The sequence below is a fragment of the Lepidochelys kempii genome, chromosome 10, assembly GCF_965140285.1.
Source record: "Lepidochelys kempii isolate rLepKem1 chromosome 10, rLepKem1.hap1, whole genome shotgun sequence".
In the NCBI taxonomy this organism is placed as follows: Eukaryota; Metazoa; Chordata; order Testudines; family Cheloniidae; genus Lepidochelys; species Lepidochelys kempii.
This window is the reverse complement of record NC_136389.1, coordinates 58,495,953-58,523,744: the sequence shown is the minus strand read 5'-3', so window position 1 is coordinate 58,523,744 and position 27,792 is coordinate 58,495,953. Positions and strand designations below refer to the sequence as shown.

Sequence of the window (27,792 nt, the reverse complement as noted above, 5' to 3'; positions counted from 1 at the left end):
TGTTTTACAATATTGGTCATTTTTAATTCTACCCCAGGCATTCTGTTAATGTAAAGTAACAAGTGCCAGATTTTAAAATCCTTCATTCACTTGTGAACTTTCTTACTATACTGGAGCAACTTTATTCTCTCATCAACCCACAAATTTAAGTCTCACTAACATGAATATGACAACAACAAAACAATCACTAGTGACTACTCAATGTAAGCTTAAAGTTAAACATATTCAAATATATATATTTGCTCTTATGGGAAGTGTATATTTTATATAAACTAGGCCATACGTAGAACCATTTCCTTACGTAATGATCGGAATTTTACAGGTGGGTCTCTCTTTTTACAAAGGAAAAGCTACGGCGCAGAAATTTAGTGAGTTGTTCACAGTCGCACAGTAAGTCTGTGGCAGCACTGGGAAAAGAATTCACATCTTAATTCCCTGTCCCATTTTCCAGCAACTGGACCAAGTTGCCTGAAGATTGTGCTATAGTGTCCCAAGTTGAATAGTCTGTAGAATATTTACAAGTTGAATGGGTTGTATTTTATAACCTTTGCTGCCATCTACAAACAAAATTAAAAGAACCTTACAAGTCATATGGTACTTTAATATTTCAAAAGACTTTCAGAGCTGTTGGGGAACAATTAAACATCTTGGCCCTAGACTGAGTAAGTACTTCAAATTGTAACAGTAGGATTTTCAATGATTTATGAGCATTGCTACTAAACCGAACAAAAAATCTCCAAAAACCCATGTTTGGAAAATATAAGAATGCGCTGCTATTAGGGCATGTTCTTCCCTATAAATTTCTAACTCAAATAAGAAAAATAAAGGTTAACAAATAATTTAGGATGCTTTTTATGATGAAGAACAGAACGTATGAAAACTCAAGTGAACAAGGGCTCAAATTGGAGAACACCAGTCCAGAGACTGAGATGACCATCATGAAATGGAGAGCTTCCCGGTACAACAGAAGTCGGTAACTTGGATCCCTATCTGCTCCATTTTACTGTGTTATATATGATCAAAAACTTTAAATGACAATGATTTTGTCTGAAATTTACAAAGGAAAAAACTTGTTAAGTCCATTGGGTGGACTTGTGCCTCAGTTTCCCACCTTACAGAGGCATTCTGGTTTTACTGGATGTATCAGTAAATACAGCTTATTGGTCAGTGTTTTGGCAGAGTGTAACCATAAGTTATGTCTACAGTAGGAGTGCTTTACTGGTCGGTATAAGTAGACCTGTATACTATACCAGCAAAGTGGTCCTAGTGTGGAGGCAGTTTACACCAGCAAAGCTATGCTTTTACTGTTACAGCTTATTTTACACCCCCACCCTGAGCAAAACAGATATTGGCAAAACTGTACTATTACAACTGCATCTAGACTGGAACTTTTGCCAAAAGAGCTAACTAAGTCAGTGCGAGATCACACACTTGGGGGACACAACCAATAGAGCTACTCTGTTGAAAGTCTAATGTAGACATGGCCATACCGTGCTTTAAAAAATGAAAATAACTTTGTGGGGAAGCAGAGAGAAGAGCAAGATTTAGAATTACTATAATCTGATAGTTAACGGAAACTAAGCTACAACCGTTATAAACTTCAAAGTCTATTTCTAACTGCACCATACCCCTAGAGTACAGAATCCAGATCAATGCCACCAAAACTAGTTAGTTTTCTGCAGCATAAATCACTGATACTACAAAGCAAAGAATAAAGCATTTACCCTTGCACAATGTTGACTAAACAAAAGTAGTTTGTTTCAAGAATTTGAAATGCAAGATGATAGTGTTCTCCTGTTCTAATAGAAATGTGCTTCCTGAGATGAGAATAGGGACATGGTACAGTATAACTGTAGGTGGCACCCACTACATGTGCAGTGGCCACTTCATAGCTACAAATAGTGGTATTTACTATTTAGGGAAAATGTTGGCTTTTAAAATAGGAAGAATAGAGAAGAGAAATGGGAACCTTATGGGAAAAGGAGATGCAAGAATGGGAATATCCTGTGCATAAAAAGGAAGTGAAGAGTGACAGACTTGCCTCTAGGACAATGAATGCTATTGTCTGGACAATTAGCATGAACCAATGACATTTTCTTTAAATAGCAGCTAACTCCACAGTAGGCAAGAATGCAGTGTCTAAGCTTACCGCTACAGATTTCCTTTTAGAAATTCAAGTCACTGTCATTTATTGTATATTTAACTTTAATTTCTTAAGTGAAAAATTTACTAAAATTGAAATAATGGTGTTCCATATTGATTTTCTCCAACTTCCAATTCAAATTTGCTCAGTTTACAAGTAAAAAGGACTTTCTAAATGACAATGCAGAGAACCCGAGAACTGCATTCAAAGTTGTGATCTTTTTGTCCCTCACAAACTCAACACTAAATTTCTAAATGTATCAGCTTGCTAACCATTTTGCTGATTAGGTGAAAGGCAGAATAAAAGTATGATTTTCAGTGAAGAATTGGATGTGATTAAAACAGAAAGGGGCATGCATATCTGTTGAGTAAGGGGAAGTTTACATAATCACTTTTGCCAAAAACAACTTCATTTTAAAACTATTTTGAAATTTGCATTTTCAAAGAAAAATACATTTCTATCCACTTACATTAAAATTCTATTCCAATGTCAAATGAATTCAATGTACATTTCCCTGAAATGGTTTAATTTCCTATCTAGGGAAATGAACATAAGATGGGAGCCTTCTCTTTCAAATCCCAATTCCTGATGTCAAAGGATCAAGTCGGGATGAATGTTAGAGTCAAATGGAAGTATATCATACAGTGAACTCTAGTTTTAAAGATATAGTATTCAGTACAAATTGTGGTTTTAAATTAAAACTCAAACTGATATATGTATGTAAAAATAACCTTTTCATTATATTTAATAATTAGCATAGATCTTCTTATAGCTTACGTGTTCCTGAGTTAGATATTTGCAGGAAGATTACTGCACTATTGAACGGCTGAGTGAGCTTTGCTTTGTGTAGTCTGCAAGTTTCAAGAAATACTGCTTTTCAAAGATAGGTTGAGAAACAGCACTTGTTTATGGATAAGCAAAAGTCCATTAGTTTAATACACTGTTAATATTGTAGGATCTATTGTCCACATGTCTTTGGAAAATATGGCTGCATTACAAGAAATGTTTGGAACACTCATATCTTCTTTTCAATGAAATATCACAACTCAGAACAGCAATACTTCGTTCTATGGGAAAACCTTTGAACTAGACAAGTGCACAATATTTATACTTCTACCCAGCATGGGCAATAGTCTGTCTGATGTTTTACTGTTTAATACTGCCAGTTGTGAAGGAGGGGAATTGAATTTACAGAGAAACTTTAAATAAGCTGTGTCTTAAATCCAATTATGTTCATAATCAGCTTTAGTCACATGATGTAATGAAGGTCACACGTTAGTTTTTGTTGCAAATCTAATATTGGCAAAGGTTATCATAAGGTATGTTTCTTTTAAAGGCCCTTAAACACAAATCAATCATCTTTTGGAGGATTTCATTTTCTGGTGGTGGGATAGTGAAGGAATGGGTGGGGGAGTGGGGCGAGAATAAGAACAAAGCAAGCAGTCCTGGTGCTGGATCATTCTCAAGCAACAACAAAAACAAAAAGGAAGATCAATAATTCAAGTTGAAATGCACCATATATTCCTCCCCATACCCTTTTCTACCCCAGAAACAATGTTACACACATTTCCACAATCACAGAAGAAAAAGGTAGTAGGCAGTCATAGAAAAGACTGAACAGAAAAACCCTAGTATTTCATTTTCTATTTTAGGATTTGAGGTGAGTACTTAACTTTTCTTGTATGGTTTAACACTAGAAGACACTGAAATTTACAAAGCCACATAATATTACTTTTGCTGTAGACCCAAACCAATTAAGAAGATTCTACAATACACATATGATTTTTCTGTTAATCCATTGTCTAGGACTTTAAAGAATATGGTTAACAAGCTTTCCTTACCTGAGAGAAATAGTGTAGTAGCACACAGACTTTATATAACAACTATTTCTTAAATGTGTTTTATAGAGAGATTTTAAAACAATTTTTCTCTGTCAAAATGAAAACTTTCAAAAATAAGCTATTTGATTTATGGCCCAGTTACTAAATATAAAGATTACTGTAAATGGTCGTGTTTGCAAGAAGACTGACAACACAAGTCATAAATTCTCCAACTTATTTTTTAATTTTACTGATAATGAATGTTCAGTGACTGGCTGTTGCCAGGATCTTTTCAGCTATTTTTTTTTTTTTTTTTTACAGGATTTTGGCAGCTTTCCCTAAACTAGTGACAATGTCATCACAAGACCTTTTTTACCCCAATTAGGCATGTCAGCTTCCTCATAAGTGCTCTTATGTTCTGTATTTTTTAATATTTTTAGAGAGGATGGCTGCGACCTAAGCTGTGGCATGCAATAAACCAAATTTTTTTTTAAATTGCTGACTTAACCAGGATTTTTTCCAAAATTAATGCTAGTTTAGGATGATTTTATTGAACCAAGTTGCCTGGCTCCAAGATAAACCTCACACTTGAATTTCTGGGGAGCTAAAGAGTGACGGCCAATAGAAAGTGATGACCAACAGTACATGTGTACCAGCAGATTTCACATACACAACCACCACACAATCTTCAGGGTGGCAATAGAAACCCCTTCCTTAAAAAATAAATAAATAAATAAATGCCACTCACTGGCCACCACAAATCTAAATTAGGACTCTTGTTCTTACAGTCCAACAGGACCTTCAATATGGCCTGTTCAGCAGCACCGATAACGAAAATAGTGTTTGGTGGGATCTGTCAACAATGAGCTGCCTTTTCAGGAAACAAGATCACAGTTTAAGAAGCTAAGAATGCACTCAGGGATTTCCTAAAGTCTGTTTCCTGCAGTTTAGGCAGATATTTCCCACTTCCAAAAGAATGATACCAACATCTTGTATCTCAAATGGACTTATAAGTTTGTGGTTTGTTTTTTCTTATAACCGTAGCATTCTTTTCAGAGATATGTAGAGACCCCTTAAATGAATATTTTCCTAGGGTTTCTCATATCTGAATATGGGGTTTTGAAGTCCCATTTTCCAAAAAGTTTTAGGGGACAAGAGGCCCTTTGTGCAGTAGCAACCTTAAAGAGGTTTTAAGTGATATCAAAACACAACAGACACACCCAAGCCATATTATCAGTGTATCGAGACACTAACTAGCTGATGGTGCCTACCATCTCTACCAAGGGAGCTGGCTTGAGATTCTGGTACAAGTGATACCACATTTGCAGTCAGGAATTTTTCAAGCCGTTTTACTACAGCAAATGCTACTCAAAATGAAGATCCTTCCCATGATGGCAACTTTTTAGAGAAAATTTACTGAGATGAGACTAGAACTTTTTTAGGACCTTTTTCTGCTGGCTTTTAATTGTTCAATTGGAATATTGACACCAAACAAGTTTGGATTAATTATTATCCTTTTGACAGATAGCTGTACATTCCAAAACCAATAAATTATTAGAAGTTATGGCTATGCTAGTATTCAGAGTAATATAGTTCCAAACAGAACTCATATCCACTTAAAAAAAATATATCAGTAGCACTACATTTCTGCTGTCCAAGGAGCAGCAGGGCAGCAAGGACTGCCCATTCATTTCAGTGTGGGCATGACTCTGAACTTGGGGGATGAGGAGGTGGTGTCAGAATAGCCTGTGATGGTGAGTGCTAAAGTAATGATGCTTCCTTGAATCACAATGGATTAGGCAGCGCTTCTCTGATGCTATTAAACTCCTGTAGGAAGAATAGCTCCCATCTGGTTCTCCAGTTGTCCTGAAATAGCCCTTGATCCTAGCTCCAGCTTTCGCAGAGCTGACCAGCAGAGGAGCATATGTCTTCAAAAGGCCAAGTTCGGACACCCCTTCCGCACCACAACTTTCCAGTAAACCCAAGAAGGGCATCTGGACCTCTCTACTAAGCCTGCACTGGATGTAAAATAGGATGATCTTCTGGCCAAAGAGTTGCAAGGTAATACATTGAACAACCGTAAAACTATTTTTCCTATTCTCCTACAAGTGTTAGATATTTGAAACAGAGGCCACATTGGGGAACTTTTTACACATAATCCCTTTAAAATCCCTACTCTCCTTACTTAATATTTAGTGACAGCCATAACACTTTAACACTTCATAGCTATTCTGCCTCCCAGTTACATGTAATGACATTAGTAACCAGGGATGTTTTAAGTAAGAAATCATTTTTTACTCTGTCAGAATACCAAGTATAATATCAGTCTGGAGAGCAAGAAACCAGGTCACTCTTGATTTTTTTTTTTTTTTTTTCTATTTGTTAGTAAACAGTGCTATCAACTAAGCAATGTATGGTTAAATAATTAAAAGTACACTGGATTTAGACACATGGTTCCTCACTAGAAGTGATTTAAGAAAAACTAACAATTTTAAAACTTCTATTTATACGTTAAACCTGTATTAAAGGAGTAGTTTTTTTCTGAACTATCAATCACTCACACTCGGTTCCCATAACACCTTCAAAAATATTTTTATCTACAAGATGGTGACCAAAAGTAGGGGGCACAGAAATGCAAGTTGTAATTAAAAAAACACAATTTGTAAATGATGAATAATGCTACGTTACCAAAATAAGGACTCATCAAAACAGGTACATGATTTTTTTTTTTTAAACAATTAAAAGTTAATACGCAACTTTTCCAAGGCCTTGAAGAGGTCACCAAAATTTCCACTTCCTTTATGACTTACTGTAAACGATTTGTGAGCAGGATTTCCCTTCCACAACTAACCTGAGTAAACATGCAATTTATTTTGTATTTAATAATGTGACTCGTGAACATATTATACAGTTCACATATTTAAATAAAGAATTCCTTTGAAAGCCTTAGTGTGTGGAAGAAACTGGTTTCTAAAACTAATCCATCAATGAATGTAACTAATTTGCATCATATTGCCACTGAGTTATAAAACAGTTTGACTGGGAGTGGCTCAGGAATCTGAAATCATTCATTTTGTGTTCAAAGTCATGAATAGAAGGCTGCCTTCCACTGGTCACCACATCCACTGTAACAGACAAAAGCCTTCTTATAAAGATGACAATATAATCCCCATTTACAAAAAACCCTTTTGTCTATTGAATAAGATTTCATTGAGATGCTAATCATATGTTGCATTATGGTGCCTGAAAAGGCTCAAAAAGTATATTGTTTCAAAAGGCTCAAACACGGCTGACCAAAAATATTCCATCTTAAAGCAAAAAGATTCCTTCCCCTCCCCCACAACCTGGTGAATTAGCACTGAGAGGTGTTTTTTTTTTTTTTGTTGCCCCTCCAGTGCAAGCTGCTATCTATGTCAATCTGCATCTATTTCATGAGAGTTACAAGTAGTTATAGATTATACAGCAAGAGGAACTAAGATTTGTGTGCTCTTGTTTTCATTTTAAAAAGTTGTACAGAGCCTATTTCATTAAACTACAATTACAAACAAGATTACATATCTAAGACAGTATGCTTTGAAAGGCAAAGAAAGTATAGGGTCTCACTGAATCGTTTTGAGGTGTCTTAGTAAAGATTATACATTAATTTTTAAAATATTTCAATGTACGGAAGCTCTGAAGTTATCCTAAGCTATCAACGAAAAATCAAAGCAAAATTAAAGAGATGATGATGAAGAAACTCTTCCCATTCTAACAGAAACTCAGGAGGACGTTAAAACAGCAGCCTCTAAAGCAGTGGTCTCCAACTTTTTTATGCCCAAGATCAGTTTTTTGAATCTAAGGGTAACCCAGAATCTACCCTGCCCCTTCCTCAAGGCCCCCCCCTTCCCCAAAGCCCCGCCCACTCCACCCCCCCATTGCTCACTTTCACTGGGCTGGGGTTCACAGTGTGACAGAGGCCTCTTGGCTAAGCCTGGGGAAGGGGATTGGGGTGCAGGAGGGTGTGAGGGGTGCAGGCTCTGGGAGGGAGTTTGGATGCAGGACTGAATATGGGGTGCTGGCTCGGGAGGAGGTCAGGACTGGGGCTTGGGGCGTAGGAGGGGTTTCAGGGTGCAGAAGGGGGTATGGGGTGCTGGCTCCAGAAGGGAGCTCAGGGCTGGGGCTTGAGGTGCTGGCTCTGGGAAGGAGTGTGGCTCCCACTGGGCAGCGGGCGCAGCGAGGCTAAGGCAGACTCCCTGCCTATCCCAGCCCCACACTGCTCCCGGAAGGGGCCAGCTTGCCCCTGCAGTGGGGTGAGCAGGGGGCACATGGCTCCTTGCCAAAATAAGGAAGCAACTGACACAGGATTATGGAAAATAGATCTTTTAAAACTTTATATATATTTTTGACAAGATTATAAATCTGGTAAATAAAGTAAAATAGTTTTGATGTCATGTACTGACTCCCTAAGCTTGAGAGCCCATGCTGCGACGCCCATGCTGTTTTTTTAAAATGCGTTAGCTTGAGCTCCAGCTGCAGTATAGACAGACCCAAAATTGAATCGTGAATAGGGTACAGTCATCAAGTGGGGATGTTTCTAGTTGGGTCTCAGTGATCAGTTCCTGGCCCTATAACTACTTAACATTATCATCAATGTGCACAAGCAGATGCAAAGGCTCAGGGAGTGGTAAGGAAGACTGGTCACTGGTACAAAGCAATATGGATCACTTGGTAAGACATATTTTATATGGCCAAATGTAAAGTTATACATTTAGATCAAAGAATAGAGTCTACTTGCAGAGTAGGGGACACTATCCTGGAAAGCAGTGACTCAGAAAAGGTATGTGCTCTGCAGCGGATAATCAGCTGAACACCAGCTCCCAGTGTAGTATTGTGTCCAAAAAGGCTGCTGCGAACGTGATCTTTGGATATATGAACCAGGGAATCTCAAGTAGGAGTGGGGAGCTTTTATTACCTCTACTGTGTTGGTGTAACCACTATTGGAATGCTCTGTCCAGTTCTGGGGTCCACAATTCAAGAAGGATGTTGATAAATTGAAGAGGGTTCAGAAAAGAGCCAAATATTAAAAAATAATGCCTTACCTTACAGCAATAGACTCAAGGAGCTCAATCTATTTAGTTTAACAAGAGAAGGATAAGGGGGGACTTGAGCAGTCTATAAGTACCTACGTGGGAAATGAAACTTTGATAATGGGCTCTTTAATGTAGCAGACAAGAGTACAGCATGATACAATGGCTGGAAGTTGAAGCTGGACAAATTCAGAATGGAAATAAGATGTAAATTTCTAACAGGGTAATTAACCACTGGGAAAACTTACCAAGGGTGGAGATGGATTCTCCATCTTAGACCATTTTTAAATCAAAATTGGATTGTTTTCTATAAGATATGCTCTAATTTGAACAGGAAATAATTCAGAATGTACAGAAGTCTTATGGCCTGTATTACACAGGAACTCTGACAAGATAATTACAATGGTCCCTTCTAGCCTTACAATCTACGACCTTAGTAGCTAGCATTTTCTGCACTTTCCCATCAACTGAAAATTCCCATCAGAACAGTGTTCCAGAATGCTAGCTGCTGGCTGTTACTGCACCTTTTAAGTACCAGTCTGAAGGAGTCTGGGACCCATGTGTGCAGGGAAAGCTGTTGTTTTCTACACTGCTAAATTGGGTATCTTTCTTACCTAATTATATTAATCTAGGAGCACTTTAATGTGAATTTAGATTACTCATCCCTCCTTTTGGATACCACAGAACTTCACAAGAAAGCACCATGGTCAGTATGTGACATTTTAACAAGCTCAAGGGAAGGCTTCGTGTTTACTTTGTAGGAAAGATCTCCACTAGTACACCAGTCTTGCAGCTAGAGGACTAGCCCAATTAGCGAATAATAAAACAACAACAAAAGTTTGAAGTGGGGTAAGGTTTGTGCCTGCTCTAGATTCCTTTCAGACCATAACTGCACATGGATCACTTCAGGACATCATGACTCGTACTGTTGTATGATAATGAGCATCTTGTAATATTTGTCTCCATAAACCCCTGAGTTTGAAACTTACCAACGGCTTAGGTAGTTTGACATTTAATGAAAACGTTTTCGCTTTGTCTACAGCACAAAGTGGGAGTACTTACTAATATCGTCTTCATGATAAATGACGGAGTGAAATGGTAGGGTTCTGTCCTTAATATATCTCTCTGCTGGCTCAACATAAAAGGTGCCACTGTGAGTCTGGATGAATCCTTCAAATCTTCCATCAATAACAGATCCGTGGCTAAAGCTTCCCTGATCACCTATTAAAGAAAGCAGCAAATGTGTTTTGAAAAAACAACATTTATACCCATCTCAAAACATTCTTACAGTTTATATACAAAAACGATTCCAAAGAATACACTCTGAAATCAATACAGGGAAACAGTGTGTGAATTAACCTTACTTACGAGAGTACACCTGAAATATGAATTTGAAAAGGAAAGTCTGAAGAACAAAGCTCTAAAACTAAAATTCCCATGACCACCTCAGATATATTTTTATTCACATGCGAAACAGTTAACATACAGAAAGTAATAGGTACTCAGCAAAGTCCTGTACTCATGATCGTCCAGAATATGAGCCTAATTCCTAAAATTCCAACATTGGCAAACCAAGAAATGCAGAATTAGGGTCCTCTTATATGTATCTTAAAAGGTTAGTGTTACAAGAACAAAATAAGTGTTAAAAAGCAAAACATTGAAAAGTGTTAAAGCAATACTTTCCCACAATACCAAGTGATTCCCCCCACAGGGATTGCTACAGGAACTGGGATTACCACAGTATCATAACGCCCTTTCCCTAACCAAGCCCTGTACAGCTCCAAATCAGCACTCCTATTCAGGCTATTAAATGGACACTCACTGTATTCTGTAAAGCATCAGTGATCTGAATACTTGCTACTGGTTGGAAGAGACTAAGGGATGATGAAGACTCCTCTGTTCAGGCATCAAGGATTAAAAAAGAATTAAGCTCATATGGGAAAGTCATTTCAACTTTTCATTTGCTTATTTGCCAATGTTTAAATTGGGGAAGTTCATCTTATGTTCTGAAATAGAATGAGGCACAAGGCAATGGCGGAGCATGTATATCCTACAAATATATTTTTCCATGTGAATTTCCAGTTTTCAAAAAATTATATAGGGCATGATTAAGGGGCAATTATAGGACCAAAGGGGTGCTGTAGAGAGGCTTTGCTAGCACTTCTCACATGTCTACAGTTAGCAGTTGGAAAGACCAGCAGGACTGGTGAGTAAAGTTTCAGCCTGGGTACCCCTTTAGGACCCAGCAGATCATTTGCATTTGAGAATGGCTCTGATTCCAGAGACAAGATGAACCCAGATGAATCTGTATGTAGTCTCCACATGCTTAAAACTCAATCACAAGAGTCAGATAGAGGAGAGGATCTGAACTCATGGTCACTGGGACTGCAGATGAGCACCAGCCTCCTCAAGCAACCAGCTGAGTTGAGGTGAGTAGATCAATTGCCAGAGCCTCTCATTCACTAAGCATTTCCTTGAAGAGCGCAAACTGATCTTTAGTCTTAAGATGAGCGTCCTACAATTACCCTGACCTTACATCCCACCCGTGCAAGCTCTGAGAACTACGTACCAGTCCATGGTATAAGCTTTGCCTGCTTATTTTCAGCTCCCTACCCTAGCTTCACTGTGTACCTGATTTTAGAGCACTTAGCAAATTAAAAGCTGGTCATTTGTGTGACCCTCTCTCACGAACCCTTTAACCAAATAACCCCAGATTTCCACTACATAGCTGTCTTGAAGACAGTCTGGCTATACACAAGCATTCAAGCACTTTGAAATGTAAAAGCACAACATTTTGTAGGGGCTGTATCCCAAGACAACCATGAAAACAAAAAAGACCACAAATTTACACACACACACAAAATTTGAGCCCAGAACACACTTAAGGAAACCAACTATGTATCCCTGCATGTCTTCCAACTTTGGGGGGGATGGGGTGCAAGGAGGGGTGCAAGATGGGGAAGATACCATAAGTACATCACTTTGTAGATGGTGCTCTCTTATGGAGATACACAAAAGATTTTGGTTCCCATTAACAATGTATGAACCACCAGTAGGGGAGACCACTCTTCTCCCCCAGAGTTTACATCTCCAGTTATATATATTCTGGAATGCAGGCATTTATAGTTAATGACTGAGTTATTGATTCTATGCTGGTGAAGACTCTCTGGATTCCCTTCACCATTCATTCATGTGAGCATAAAGTTATATAGTTCAAGGTATGTGAACTCTTAAATGGAAGTAAATTTGAATGGGCATCAAATTCAATTTTTCATACTCTATCACCTGTAGCCATTTCATAATCCTTGTAGAAACTTAGTAGAAAACTTCAAGTTTTTCCAGAAAGCATCATGGGGAAGGTCAGGACTAGCTTCCACGTTCAGCTTGTTCCAAGGGCTAAGCACCAGATTACACACAATTTTTACAGGGGCCTCCTTTTGGTATATGGGTGTCTAATTTCACCACATTGCTTGTCAGAATCCCTCAGGTACCATGTTGCCTGATAATGTAGTTGGGCCACTTAGTAGTATAACTGGATAGGGAATGGTCAAATCAAGTGTTCAGCCATCTGGTTTAGTTCATCTTTAAGTGAAAATATACAGACTGAAGTCACCATCTGTTTGAAAGGAAGGAGGGAAGGAAGGAAAGAAAGAAAGACTATATTCGGAAGTGCAGTACCCACATTCTTGAAAAGGTACTTAAAATGAAGGCCATTCAGACTCTGAATGACTCCAAAAAAAAGTTAAGAAAATATTTTGCAGTAAGTCCACCAAAACTAAGTTAGGAAAAGATTAATCAACGGTCCATGCATCACATTTTAGTATTTTTTCAATTAAGGAAATTTTAAACTAATATTTTTGAACAATTTGATCAAATATTTTCCACTTCATAAGTCAAAGCAACATTAAAATAAAATAGTATTTGCTTAAAATCATTGCACTTTTTAGTCAATGTGAAATTGTTGTACTTACCATATATGTGTCCAGTGTAAATATGGGAGGTATCATAATCAACTACTTTATTTGATATTTCTACTTTGAAGTCATTACTAAAGAGGGATGTATCTCTCTTCATTCGAAGGTTGAAGTGTCTATGAAGTAAACAAAAGATAGTAAACTGAAATATAATTTCAATTACACAAACACTGCTGAATACAGATTGTGTTAAAATGTAGGTTGTAAATACACCCTGCAAATCCTCTAAAAATATTACCAATATGGAAACAATATTACTTACACAGAGCATGAGACAGGCAAACATATTACAAGAAGGATTTCAGTTCAGTACATAATGGCATTCAGATGTTTCTGATGTAACTGTACTAACAAAATAATGTGAGAAAGAAATCATGGCCAGTCTTAAAGTTCACAAACCTAATCTTACCTGCTCAGCCTTAACTATGGATTTTGTTCTCACTCCTCCATAAAACGTGGGAGTAACTGAAGGAAGAGCCATCTTTTCTTTGATAAAGTATTATAAAACTATTCAAGTTAGTAATCTCTTCATTTTCAGTTTATTTTGCTTGCAATTTCCAGCATAGAGACTTAAAGTCTAGGTATACTGTTGGCTTAATTGGATATGAAATTCAAAAATAAGATGGACACCAACACTTGTAATAAAAAGTCCACAAAAATGTGTAGGGATTACTACATGTAACTATAGCAGTTCAATTCTATCTAAATTGAACAGATTTACTTATATTTAACACTCAGACTACATTTAATCCCACTAGAAATATAAATGATCTCTCTTTGGAAATCAGGAGCACAAGTTTATGATTCAACCTCTAATTTAAGTGGAAGAAAAAGTTATCAAGACATAAAACATGTCAACTTGGTTGATTTTTTAATTTTTTTTAAAATAAACATGACAATTTTTACAAACTAACTTTGTAATTAATGAATAAAAACAGTCCTTTCACTAGGCCAAGATAAGGTTATTGTCTGAAAAATGCAAGAACTGAAATATCGTAATTGCTGCAATAACTAATACACCACTAGTGATCCACAACTATTAAGCCCAAAATTCATTTTGACTCCAATGCTATTATTTGTATTACAGTATGACAAGTGCCACATTACTGAAGAATTTTTTAAAATCAACAACTGCATAGACCAATTGAACAAAAATAATAATCCCCTTTACCTGGAAACTTATTTTAGTCATCTAAATTAATCAGGACTGCAACATTTAAACATTATGTTTTGCATGTAGAATCACCCTCCCAATACTAGAAAGCTCTTAAAATAAAATAAAATCAACCTGGGTTTTGTTTTTAATGAAGTTTGCAATATCAGTTTCATTTAGGTCTTATTTCTATTGTATGACTCTTCCTCATTACAGGAGTGCCTTACTGTACATTCAAACAATGAGATGGACACAGGTGCTGCTGCCACTGCTAAACACCAAAGGAGTGGATGCACATGAAGCCAGCCACCTAAGGCCGGGTCTACAGTACGCAGTTATTTCGGAATTAGCAGAGTTAATTTGAAATAAAACTGATTCTGTCTGCATGACCAAACCGGTTTTTTCGATTTAAAGGGCTCTTTAATCAGATGTCTGTACTCCACCTTGGCAAGTGGAGTAGCGTTAAAATCCAGATTGCAGTTCCGGGTTTCAGGTACTGCGGACGCAATTCAATGTTATTGGCCTCTGGGAGCTATCCCAGAATGCTCCCTTGTGACCACTCTGGACAACACTCTCAACTCCGATGCACGAGCCAGGTAGGCAGTAAAAGCCCCGGGAACTTTTGAATTTCATTTCCTGTTTGGTCACCATCATCACAGGCGACCATGCCATCACAAGAGACCATGCAGTCCCGGATTTGCAGATGAGCTCCAGCATGGTCTGAACGGGAGGTACTGGATCTCATCACATGTTGGGGAGATGAATCTGTTATGGCAGAACTACGTTCCAAAAAAAGAAACACAAATACATATGCTAAAAAGTCTCCAGGGCCATGACGGAAAAAGGCTACACAGAGCAGTATCATACAAAAATCAAAGAGCTCAGGCAAGTATACCAAAAAGCCAGGGAGGCGAATGGGCACTCTGGGTCTCAGCCCCATACAAGCCGCTTCTACCATGAGCTGCATGCAATTGGGGGGGAGGGGGGGTGATGCCACCACTACCCCACCACTGTCCATGGACACCTGCAAGGGGGGAGTTGCACGGAGAGAGGAGGATGAGTTATTGGAGGACGAGGAGGAGGACAGTGCACAGGCGGCAAGTGGGGAATCAGTTCTCCCCCCTAGCCAGGAACTATGCTTAACGCTGGAGCCAACAGCCTCCCCCCAATCCCAAGGCGGCCTCCCGGACTGTGACCCTGGAGAAGGCACTTCTGGTGAGTGAGAACCTTATTGGAGCCACGCGATAGAGGGAAAACCCAGCCGCGCTGAGCTGTTCATGTTTAGTTTAAAGGGCTCACCCCTGCTCAGAGCCTCATCGGAGCCACGTGGTGAGTGCTGGGGGTGTGTGTGGGGTGTTGTGTGAAGAGATTATCCCAGAGAGCCTGTAGGCCCTCCTTTTATATAGCAAACCCACCAGGCATTGCTTGCTATGGCAAAGGGGGCCTGGCAGTTTGAAAGCATTGAAATGAATGCGAAAGAAGCAGAACCTGCATGCCCCTAGGGCTTACCATGGCTGCCTGCAAGCTGAATTCTGTTGGCCGGCTGTGTGTGATGGCTTACTCACACCAAAGTGGTAGGCACTTCAGTATAAGAGGCAAAATGCAACCTTGTACAGAAAGAACATGTGCTCTGCACTATGAATTGCCTGTTTCATGGAGAAAGTGTGTCCCCTTTGCTCTCTAAAATGCATCTTTTAAAATACTACCCTCCCCTTTTCTCCTAGCAAGGAACCAAATGCTCCCCTATCAGCAGCAGAACCTACCCAGCTCTAGAATCACATAGGAAGGGAACAGTGGCAGAAGTTGGAGATGCTGTCAAAGAACACATTTCCCTCACAACATACGTGCCTCATAACACAAAGGTTCCAATCAGAGCTTCACTGGCAGGCGGACTTGACATAACGTAAATTCACGTTTGCAACACAGACGGACATTCATCCTTCTCAGGCTACAGAGACAATTATCCTTACTGAAATCTTGGATGGAGATTGTGTTACAGAATATTATCCTCCTCTCCTCTTGTAGAGACTCTTACTGAAATCAGGGACTCAGTGTTCTAGGTACTATATAAGCATAGCAAGAGATGGCCCTGCTCTCAAGAGCTTACAATCTAAATATACAAGACAACATAATATTACCTTCATTTTGTAAACAGGAAGCTGAGGAACAGAGATTAAGAGATTGCCCAAGATTCACAGAGGAAGCCTGTGGCAGGGTATTACCTCCAATCTCCCTAGCCCCAGTCCAATGCCTTAACCACTAAACCATCCTTCCTAATTTGTTTTGTGACATAGATGCATACCATGATCCACTCTAATATTCTGGGACCGACATGGCTACAACTCTGCATACATCCTGCCTCAGACTAATGCTTACTGGTTAACCAGTTAACATTTTACATCTCTACTGGAAAGAAATTTTCTTTTTAAATTCCAGATTTGCATTTTTATTTTAAATGGTTTTCCATACATGGATATAGTAATCGGCTTTTTAAATAAGCCACAGCCATAACTGAACACAAGTAATTTATATATCAAAATAATTACAATAGCTGTTACAGGTACATGCCAAACTGGAAAATTTCATTACACAGAACTGCTAAGAGAATTTTTTTGTATTTGAAGAATAACTAATCAAATTAGAGAGACAAACCTGAAATAAGCACACATAAAAAGGGTTTTACTTGGCTTGTCATTTTCATTTCTGTAGTGATAATAATAAATACTGTTGACTCTTTCCATCTTTACTTTCCCCTTAATCTGCGGGCATGGAAACAGTTATCAGATCAATATTGACATCTTTTACATCCATTATTTAAACATACAAGAAAAAAACCAATTTCTCCCCCATACATTCAGATGTACACAATACAAACACATTCTGATTCATAGTTTATATAGTGAAACCTACTGTCCATTTGTGCTCACAGTATAAAACAAATAATGGGGGTTAATGTCTGAAGTCAGTCACATTGTCAGTCACTTTCAATCCAATTTTGTTCCATATACACCTCAATTATATAATAAATATGTTCACTGTTAAAGTTTCTTAAAAATATCTTCAACATTTTCTTGATATTAAGACTCAATTTCACCTAAATTCAGAAAAATGGATAGTTAAGTCTATATCCAGACAAGTTTTTTTCTTTGATTTTTTCAATCCAAACACCAATATGAAATGCAATAAGCAAGCCTCCAAACACAACTATCCTTATATTTCTATGGCCATATTTCTTCTTCAGTAATAAGAAACAAGGCAGTAAGTTTCCTGTTCTCTAACCTACTCCATTATAGTGCACACCACTCCAGCAACAAACAGCATGTTATTTTATGTACTAATCTTTTGAGAAAGTAATCTCAACCCTCAAAATTAACATCTGGTAGATTAGCTTCAAGTAAACTAGTAATTTATGACAGGATGAGAAATGCACACTGTTACACAGCCTATAAGATTAGGTAGATGAACTTTATATTTGGTAGTAAGAAGAAAACTAATGTCTCACTGAAAGTTTGTGTCTACAGGATGTCCTTATGCATCCGATGAAGTGAGCTGTAGCTCACGAAAGCTTATGCTCATATAAATTGGTTAGTTCTAAGATGCCACAAGTACTCCTTTTCTTTTTGCGAATACAGACTAACATGGCTGCTACTCTGAAACCTGTCCTTATGTAAACAGTACATTTCTAGACATATATACTATATGTACTGGTAAACCATAAATATTTAGAGGCCGAATGACAAACAGATGGAAAACGGAAGAATTCACAGTCACAGAATAAAACTAAAATATTAGCTATTACTTTGTTTTGATATTACATTGACAAGTTACACAACTGCCCTGGTCACCAACTTCATCCATTTTAAACAATAAAGTTAATCCAGCTGATGATTCGCAATATAATGAAGTTCACAATATGCTCTTGCTTAGGCCTGGTCTACACACCGGTTTAAAGGTGTTGTTTTAAACAGACTGTTAAAACCTGTGTGTGGAGATTCTTATCAGATTATGCCTGTAAATCAAGATAAACTAATAAGGCAGGTTTAAACAGATATAGGTGTCCATACACAAGGTTAACAAGGTTATACCAATTTAAATACATTTTTAAAAGGATTTAAGTCAAACTGGTGTGTGTAGACAAGCCTTTGACTAGATCCCTCTGCTGAAACTTTAATAACAGATCTCCACCCTCACATCTGATGGACTGCTATCTTCCTCCTGGGGAGGCCCATGTGTGAAAGAATGACCTAGTCTCCCTGATTTCATTGGTGTTTGCTAGAAATCCTAGCAAGACCTCTGTCACAGCTGACTCAAGTGAATGGTATTCTTTCTAAAAGGAAATTCAAATATTTTTATTCTGCCTACAGAACCTTAACTTAGTCTATATGCTCAGAGCAAAGAATGATCCTTGATCTCTGTATTACATGTGATACAGTAGCATATTATTGAAAATAAAGTACTGTAAGACTAAACTTTTCCAGTTCTAATTCATATAAACTGAAGTCAATCATGAGCTATTGGAAAATAAAGGACAAGCTTATTATTATATCTAAACATTGAAAACTACACAACTACTCAAGAGAGGAATGAAAAACAGGTGTAGGAATACTATATAATCAGGGCCAAATTCTCCTCTCGGACACACTTGCTCAACTAAAGTAAGTGGAATTGAGAATGTAGCTGGCCTTATTACAAAAGGAAATTATATACAAAGTCAGAATTATTGGATTCAACCTAAAATTACACAGAGTAGGATAAGCAGGCTCCCTGTCTCAACTGACACTAAAATATTCTTCTGAGGTATTTACACATCACTCGTCAATCTTGCACTTTCTACTCCACAATGGCAATTGTTGAGGTAGGTTTGCTTAGATGGCCTGTACCTTATGATAAAGCTTTTTCTGTTGATAGCTGAGAATGGTAAGTATGGATTCCCAGGATGTACACAAACTGGCATATAAGGTAAACTTCCAGTATCCACTGGAATTAGCATTCCTGATTTCTAAAGGCACCACTATGTTCTAGTATATGGGTAAAACTACAGATTACACACGAATGCTAATTAAAGTAGTGTGATTGAACTTTTTATTATGAACAGAGCAGTTTGAACGATCAGCCAGTCACAAGTAAAAACAGACTAGAGTTTTAAATAAAAATACACCCCTTTATGTTTTTACAGACTCACTTCACTCTTTCCTCATCACTTCCTACTCACCTCAATTAATTTACCTAAATTAAGAAATCTGTTTGTTCCAAAAATGTTTTTATCAGATTATCTAACAGGCCTTCTCGGTCATTTGCACGTACTCCAGGGTAGCAAAAGAATAATCAGTCATAACTCAGTAAGTTTGGTGAGTCACTAGCACTAATTTTTTCTAATGAGTTGCGGGAATTTTCGACTTTAATTCCAAGGGGAAAAAAATGGGAGCGGGATGAAAGTTATTTCAAGGATGAAGTACAATTTAAATTAAATTAAGCCCCAAACTTTAGATAGGCAGTGGTAATGATGAAATTCTGTACTACATATTTTAAAAGGTAGATATTGGTTTAAACCCACAACAACATCATCAATTTACAGTTTGGGATCAAAGTAGTACCTCGACAATAGGGCTCCTACCTTTGAATTTCTGTTCTTGGGGATTTGCATTGTAGTCTCATTTTATTAATGTGTTACCTATCATTAGCAATGAAAGCAAATGAACCATTTTGCTCAGTACAATTATGTAAACGGACATAGCAGAACTTCTTAAAATGTATAAACTGAATTGTGATACATTTGAAATATAGCTTTGACCTTCTTGCTTACAGCCACATATTGCTGAAAAAACTGAGAACACCACACAGGCAATACCAATAGCCAGCATAGGCTAAGATATGTTGCTTGAACACTGGTTAAATAATCTTTTTCACTCATTGCCAAAAAACAGCTAGTGTACAAATTCTCTCATATTTCATGTTTGCCACATTAGCATAAAAGTACATTTCATACAGTGATGTTACCTACAGAGTTGAACTAAAATGTTCAAGAACTATGGTTTTAATCATGCTTACTACTGCTGATTTTTAGGTTTTGTTTTTTTCACTAAATAATTAAAACAACAGCAATAATAATCTATGATAGATTAACTGATTATATACAACCATGGAGATACAGTAATGAGACATGTTTAAGTTACTGCATAGTTTGACTATTTTAAAGCAGTTTCAACAATTTTACTAAAAAAAATTTACAACTGTGAGGTCAGACTGTCCCTTTATCATAAAGATTTGTAGGTGAAACAACAGTTGCTACCTATGCTCAGACAAAACCTTGGTAGTTTCTCATAAGCTTTAATTATATCTATCACACATTTTATTTTAGCCAAAAAAGGTATGCACAGTATTACTGCATAAAAGCAAACAGTTGAAAACTTCTGACATGCTTATTTTGACTAAATATGATAACAGTTAAGGTATGCAAAACATTTAGTGTTTAATTCTGTATCAGGTTCCAAAAATAGGAGACAACTGTTATCCTTTTACACAAGACAACTTGGGAAATCTCACCAAGAGAAGTTCCTGTAAACTAGGAAATGCAGCTCTAACCAAAGCAAAGACTAACAGGCATGTAAATACAGCCTTAGAGTCCCTAATCTCCTCCTTCCAATTTCGCACAATTTGTTAGTTACTCTTTCCAACTTAAAGCAAGCTTCTAATTACTTTCTCTCTCCCCATAGTTGAATAGTTTCCACTTTTCCATTCCCAGTTTACTTCTTACACAAAGAACCTTACTACTTTCATTTATACTGAGACAAAAGCATTATTTTACAGACCAGATGAACAGGAATAAAAAACAGCCTCTGAAGCCCTGAAAAAGTCTGCATCTGGATCCAAACTTGAGTTTAAAGTGATCAGTCCAAACTGCAGGCATTTTTATAACAGAGAGCTCTTTCATATATATGTTTCAGTTCACTAATAAAATTTCTGTAGGAAAAAATGAGCTAAGCATGCAATGGAACGGCTTACCCTATAAACCAATAGATTCTTTTTAGAGTCTGTGTTTTGAGTATCTTCTAAACGCTGAAAAAACCCTGTTACTAATCTGTTCTATAACTGTTGTTTGAGATATACGGCACGTCCATTCCTCGCAATGTCGGTGCACCAAGCACCCAGCCACTGGAAATTTCTTCCTTCAGCAGAACCTGTTGGGCAGCTCAGGCTTCCCCTACTGCCATTTGCCACTGCATGCAGGTTTAAAGGGCAAAGTCATTCCTGCCCCTCCTCCCCCGTTCTTTTCTGCTCTACCTCTGATGAGACAGGTAGGAGGGAGGGTTCTGGAATGGGCATGTACAAAACATGTCAAAGAATAACTTATGGAACAGGTTAGTAACTGTATTTTATTTTTTCCATGATTGCACACATGCATTCCATTCTTGGCAACTTTCAAACTGTAAGACAGGAGGTGGAATCACAATCTATTTCAATAAAGATTAGAGAATAACTTGTCTCACTCCACCATTGTCACTGGAGCCTTGAGCCAAGGCTCTGACGTCCAAGGTATCCAAACACTCTTCCACTCTGGTTGTAGGTGGCTTTGGGTAGAATACAAGCAAATAAACTGGTTGGATTATGGAAGAAGAGGAAACCACCTTTGGGACGATCTTTGGATGAGGACGCAGGTAAGCTTTGTCCTTAAAATAGATCATATAGGATGTCCTGACATTAATGCCTGCAGCTCTCTATTCTTCTGGCCGAGGTAATGGCCACAAAAAATGCCACATTCATTGACAGATGCAGCAACGAGCAGGTAGCCAGCAGTTCAAATGGGGAACCAATAAGTCTTGGCAATACTAAGTTTAGATCCCCTGGGGAAATGGGCTCTTGCAATTGAGAATATAATTTGACTAAGCCCTTTAAAAACCTTATGGCCAGGTCATTGGAGAAAACAGAATGATTGTCCACTTTAGGATGGAACACTGAAACAGCCAGATGTACTTTGATGTTATAACTGCCAAATCTTGGTGTTTCAGGTATATGTAGTCCAGAATTTGTTGAACTAATGAACCGGTCAGTGATACCTCATATTGGCAAGACCAGATGGAGAAACATTTCCATTTAGCAACTAGCTCTCACAGAAGGCTTTACTTCTTGAACATCTTCCAAGCAAGCCTGATCTTTAGCATCTATCCATGGAGCATCCACGCAGTTAAGCGAAGGGACCGTAGGCTCAGGTGGAGTAGGCAACAGTGATCCTGGGAGATTAGGTCTGAGTCTACTGGAAGTGAAACTGCAGGTTTCACAGACAGTGCCAGGAAAGTGGAGAACAGTGCTGATGGCCCATGCTGGGGTTATAAGTGTGACACTAACCTAGTCCAGTTTTATCTTTAACAACATCCTGCAAATGAATGGGATTAGTGGAAAAGCACAGAGGAGTCTTGCCTGACCATATCAGTAAAAAGTTGTTTTACGGAACTTGGGCTGTGACCTCATATGGAACAGAACTGCTAATGCTTTCTGTTGGACTGTCACAAATAGGTCCACTTTGGGAATCTGTCTGCTGAAAGATGTATTTGGCCAGATCAGGGCGAAGAGAACACTTATGGTGACTCGTAAATGATCTGCTCAGCTGGTCTGCTAGGTCATTCTATATTCCCAGCAGATATGATGCTTCTATATCTACTGAGCTGGCAATACACAACTCCCAGAGGAGAGTCACTTCTTGACAGAGTGGAGAAGAAATCCTCCCCCTGTTCGTTGAGGTAAAATATTGTCGCCTCAGTCCATCTCATTTGTGGCTGCATGCTTTGCATATCACTTTTAAAGATGACAAATATATCAATATAATTTCAGTGAAACTAGCACCTTTCATTTTCATGACCTGTTCAAATGTAGTCAGTAATTACTTGGTTTAACATATCCAGGTGTTTAACAGCTTTGAAGATTGAAGGCGCTATAAAAAGAACTATACTACATCAAAGACTAAAAAACTAGCATAACATGTTAGCAAACTGCTCTGGGACCACGGTGCCCCTAACCCTCAGTTCATAATGACTGCACAATCAACATACCCATTCCCTACCCAAAAAAAACCTCATGACAATCATTGCTGAAGTAACATCAGCTTGAACACATTAATAAAAATGAACTTATCCATCAAAACAGTCAGTGGTTTGGACTAATTTCAAGTGAAAATTGAAGGGAATCTAAAGAGTTCCACTGAATGGTAAGGAAAAACCCCTCAAAATTCTACTTGCCAAATAAGGCTCATTCCCATCCTGAGCTTAAGTGATTGTCAGATAATTTATATGTTCCAAAGTTATGCCTGTAGCGGAGATGAAGACTTCTTACTCTGCAGTACCACCAGCACATTAAGAACATTTTAACTGAAAATGTGAATACTGGAATAAGACCAGTATGTTTTAGAATTAAAAATGTCCTTACTAATTGTCTCATCGTGACCAGCCTTTCCCTCTCCCCTTCACTGAAGAGGCTCTCTAAACTGTCAGTATTGTCAGGATGCGCACCCTTTTGCAACAGCATCTACTTTTGCGGCAGTAAGGTTATGGCATCCAGAAATTAATCTTGTTCCATGTTAACCCAGTGGTAACTGGAGTCCAGGGTACCATGCCTGAATGTAGTTGGGCTGTTCAGTAGCATATAATTAAAGGGGCTAATCCCCATTGCCACAGGCCTATAGTCTGAACTCAAGATAATTTGCTGAACGTTTTTCTTACCCAGCTTGTTCTAGCAAACTTGTTTAAGATTTATCAATTAAAAGCATTGATTTGGCTGTATGGTAACTACACTGCCACTTTTTTGGCTTAGTATGATTATTTTGCCTTCCTACTCTGCTTGCCCACTCTTCTGACTCCACTGCTAAAGGCAGCCATACAGTGCTGACTACACTGGCCAATTGGAGCCACTACATTCAGAAACATGCAGGATGAGCACAAAAAGCAGAGAACTGCTGCCACCAACAATTCCTGTCAGTCTCCTGGGGAGCAACTGCACTGCACCCACTGCAAACAGCATCCACTGGTCACTCAGGGCCCAACTGTGCAAGCCATCCCATAGGTGCCCTCTGTTGTCAGTGCTGACCAATGAAAATACCATTAGAAATACTCAATTAGGTGAGCACATTAAAAAATTGTTCAAAACATTTGGTTTAAGATAGGATTCTAGTTTTTGAAAATTTGCATTTTTGACAGTTATCAGATGTAGCCATCCTTACTTGTAAGTCAAAGAATGAAGCAAACGTATAGATGGTATTTTGCTACTGAAGTTTAAACCTTTTTATAATAGATATTAAATACTGAAATAGGGTCTTAAATAATCTTTGAATCAAATTAATCTTACAGACCACAAAAATATCCACAGGTCTAACCATGTGAAAGGCCTTTCGACTTACACACACTTAAAAATTAAAAACTGTCATATATCACGTGTTTTAAAAACGGCTTTTTTCTAAAAGGCTACACATTCCAACAGAAGCTAATTCAGACACTTGACTTCAAACGGAATTATACGAAATGATTTGCAATAAAAATCTGAAAAAATCTTAGATTAGTGATAAACTGTGGAGCCTTTGAAAAACTGTTTTGAGTGTACCTGTAATATGATTTAGTAATATGCAGATGTAGTCATTTGTCCTCAGAAAGCACTTGAAAAATCCACTTGTTCACTCACCCATGGTGAGTAGCAATCTTTCCCAGGGGAGTGTCATCAATTTTTGCAGAATCTATGCGGGGGGAGGGGGGGGGGGTTAGTGGGTGTGGATGACAGACTGATGGAACAAGTTAGAAAAAAAAAGTATAAGGAAGAGATAGTAAATTACCTTTTTTAAATTCATTAAGTAGAAAGCTAATTGACAGTACAGTTAAACAGAAGACAGTTTATTATTCCTTTGAATATGCATGGGTCTTGGTTATACCTGTATTTTTCACCCTGATTGGCAGACTTAATTCTGGGACTATGAGGTGTGAAGTAAATTTTTCAAATCCTGTCCTAAATTAAAATAATCAATTATTAATTAATGTCTAGCACAATAAACTCACCCTATAATAGAACTTCAGAGTTACCTATTTAAGATTATATTTGTTCTGCTGTTGGTATGTTGGCAATGTCTATGCTGAGAAGAGTCCTTTCCTTTTTCCCTGAAAGGCAATTTACCATTACTCTTCAATTTTTGGGACAGTTTCATTCCTTTGATCAAAGTTTCTACCTTTTTCAACGCAAGGTCAGGGACCCTACAGGAGCAAGGAGTTGAGCCAACACAAGAACTCAAGTAGATTTATAGTCCAGTTTGACAAAAAGAAAAGGAGTACTTGTGGCACCCTAGAGACTAATAAATTTATCTGAGCATAAGCTTTCGTGAGCTACAGCTCACTTCATTGGATGCAGTCCAGTTTGGAAGTTGCAACCTCAGGAGTTAATATGACAAAATACAGCTTCCTACGTTTAAGTTGCAGACTTCATGAAAGATTCAATCTTCCACTCGAGAATCATGAATTACCTTACAATGATCATTTGAGATTAAGGGATAAATCTGATTTACAAGATTGCTGTAGAAGCCTAGCTTTTCTTTCAACCTTATAATTAAATGTAATATTAATAGCTCATCTTAAGTGATCATTCTCCTTACAGTGTGTATGATAACACCCATTTTTTCATGTTCTGTGTGTATATAAATCTCCCCACTGTATTTTCCACTGAATGCATCCGATGAAGTGAGCTGTAGCTCACGGAAGCTTATGCTCGAATAAATTGGTTAGTCTCTAAGGTGCTACAAGTACTCCTTTTCTTTTTGCAAATACAGACTAACACGGCTGTTACTCTGAAACCTGTCATTATGAAAAAAGGGTTTGAAACTACTGCTGGAGGGTTTATTAAAGGAAAGTGATCATAACAATAAGGCAATATTTGTGATCAAAAAGAAGTCTGTTAGAAAGTAAAATATTGCCAGTGAGATGGAGACCAATATCCCATATTAAGAGGTAAGGCATATAATGGAGTAAGTTAAACTCCTTTACAATCAAACTCCCTTACACATACTTACCCTCACATATCAGCAAATCAGTGTAAGTTACATTGGGGGTTCACAAACTCTTTCTTTCTGAGGCCCCCCCCAACATTCTATAAAAACTCCATGGCCCACCTGTGCCACAACAACTGTTTTTCTGCATATAAAAGCCAGAGCCAACATTAGGGGGTAGCAAGCAGGGCAGCTGTCCGGGACCCCACGCCACAGGGGGCACTGCAAAGCTAAAATTGTTCAATCTTTGGCTTCAGCCCCGGGTGATGGGGCTTGGGGTCCCAGACTGCAATCCTGCATGGCGGGGCTTTGGCTTTCTGCCCTGGGCCCTAGTGAGTCTAATGCTAGCCAGGTTTGGTAGACCACCTGAAACCAGCCTGCAGATCCCTGGTTGAGAACCACTGAGTTACACCATATTGGAGTCCCTCTAGTGTCTCATTATTTCTGAAGGTAAACATCTGATGAAGTGAGCTGTAGCTCACGAAAGCTCATGCTCAAATAAATTGGTTAGTCTCTAAGGTGCCACAAGTACTCCTTTTCTTTTTACCCTCCCAATAGGATACCGAGAGCATTAGGGGACCTACCTGAATGAGAATCAACTGGGTTTGCAAATCCTGGGCATATAAAAATAATTGTAGGCAGGTTAATTTTAAGTCTAACCTGTACTTCTTGCACATGCAATTTTTCATTTTCTCCTATTTCAGACCTTGAAAAAATAAAATAAGTTTTGTACTGTCTGCAAGGCAGCAATGTCAACTGATCTAAACAAAAAGATTTATGATTCTAAAGATTTAACAGGTTTCCATATGTTACTCTGAACGGTCTTAATTTCCCTACTGAGCTGGTGTTTTATTATGTGTTAATTTTAAATCTCAAGCATTAAAGCTGCCAAACAAATGGTACTTAGGTGATTATCCAATTATAAAAACTTATTGTAGTATCTGTTCCTGAAGTTGCAAAAGGTTTTCTTTATTTGGTAAACTTATCGTATAAGAGCTTGTTTTAATTTGTATTTACAAGTTAAGTGCTTTGTGTGGTTGTGGTGTACTGTGCATTTTGTTTTAGTACAAATATTGAAGTAGTAAGTTGTCAGAAAAACTATACACAGTAGTGAAAAAACGGTTACTTACTTTCTCGTAACTGTTGTTCGAGATGTGTGTTCACCTCCATTCCACATTAGGTGTGCGCGCGCGCTGCAAGCACAAGCATCGGAAACTTTTCCCCTTAGTGGCTCCCGTTGGGCCGGCAGGGCCCCCCGAGTGGCGCCACTGCGCCGTGAATATATACCCCTGCCGGCCCGACCCCCTCCAGTTCCTTCTTGCCGAGGGGTAGGAGGGTGGGTGGTGGCATGGACGTGAACAACACATCTCGAAGAACAACAGTTATGAGAAAGTAACCGTTTTTTCTTCGAGTGCTTGTTCACGTCCATTCCATATTAGGTGAATCACAAGCTTACCTCTAGAGGAGGGTGGGAGTCATGGAGTAACTGATCCGACGACTGCTCTGCCTCCTGCCACGTCCTCTCTGGCCTGCTGGTTGACCGTGCAGTGGGTCATGAAGGTGTGCACCAAGAACCAGGTGGCTGCTCTGCAGATCTCCTGGATCGAGACCTACACTAGGAAAGCCATG

At 38.3% G+C, this 27,792-nt stretch overlaps 1 protein-coding gene across 3 annotated transcripts in view; it reads right to left on the bottom strand.

The window, feature by feature from the left end:
- ADAM10 (ADAM metallopeptidase domain 10) overlaps positions 1 to 27,792 on the bottom strand; it is a 127,743-nt gene that overhangs the window by 48,439 nt on the left and 51,512 nt on the right. For 2 of the 3 annotated variants that reach the window (XM_073303751.2, XM_073303750.2), the window contains exons 3-4: positions 13,001 to 13,119; positions 10,092 to 10,250 (exon numbers count right to left, since the gene is read on the bottom strand). In XM_073303751.2, the coding sequence (XP_073159852.1) occupies positions 10,092 to 10,250; positions 13,001 to 13,103 (262 nt within the window). In that variant the 5' untranslated portion in view covers positions 13,104 to 13,119. Of the gene's footprint in view, positions 1 to 10,091; positions 10,251 to 13,000; positions 13,120 to 24,740; positions 24,891 to 27,792 lie in introns of those variants that run through there. The other variant, XM_073303752.2, reaches the window with a different exon arrangement.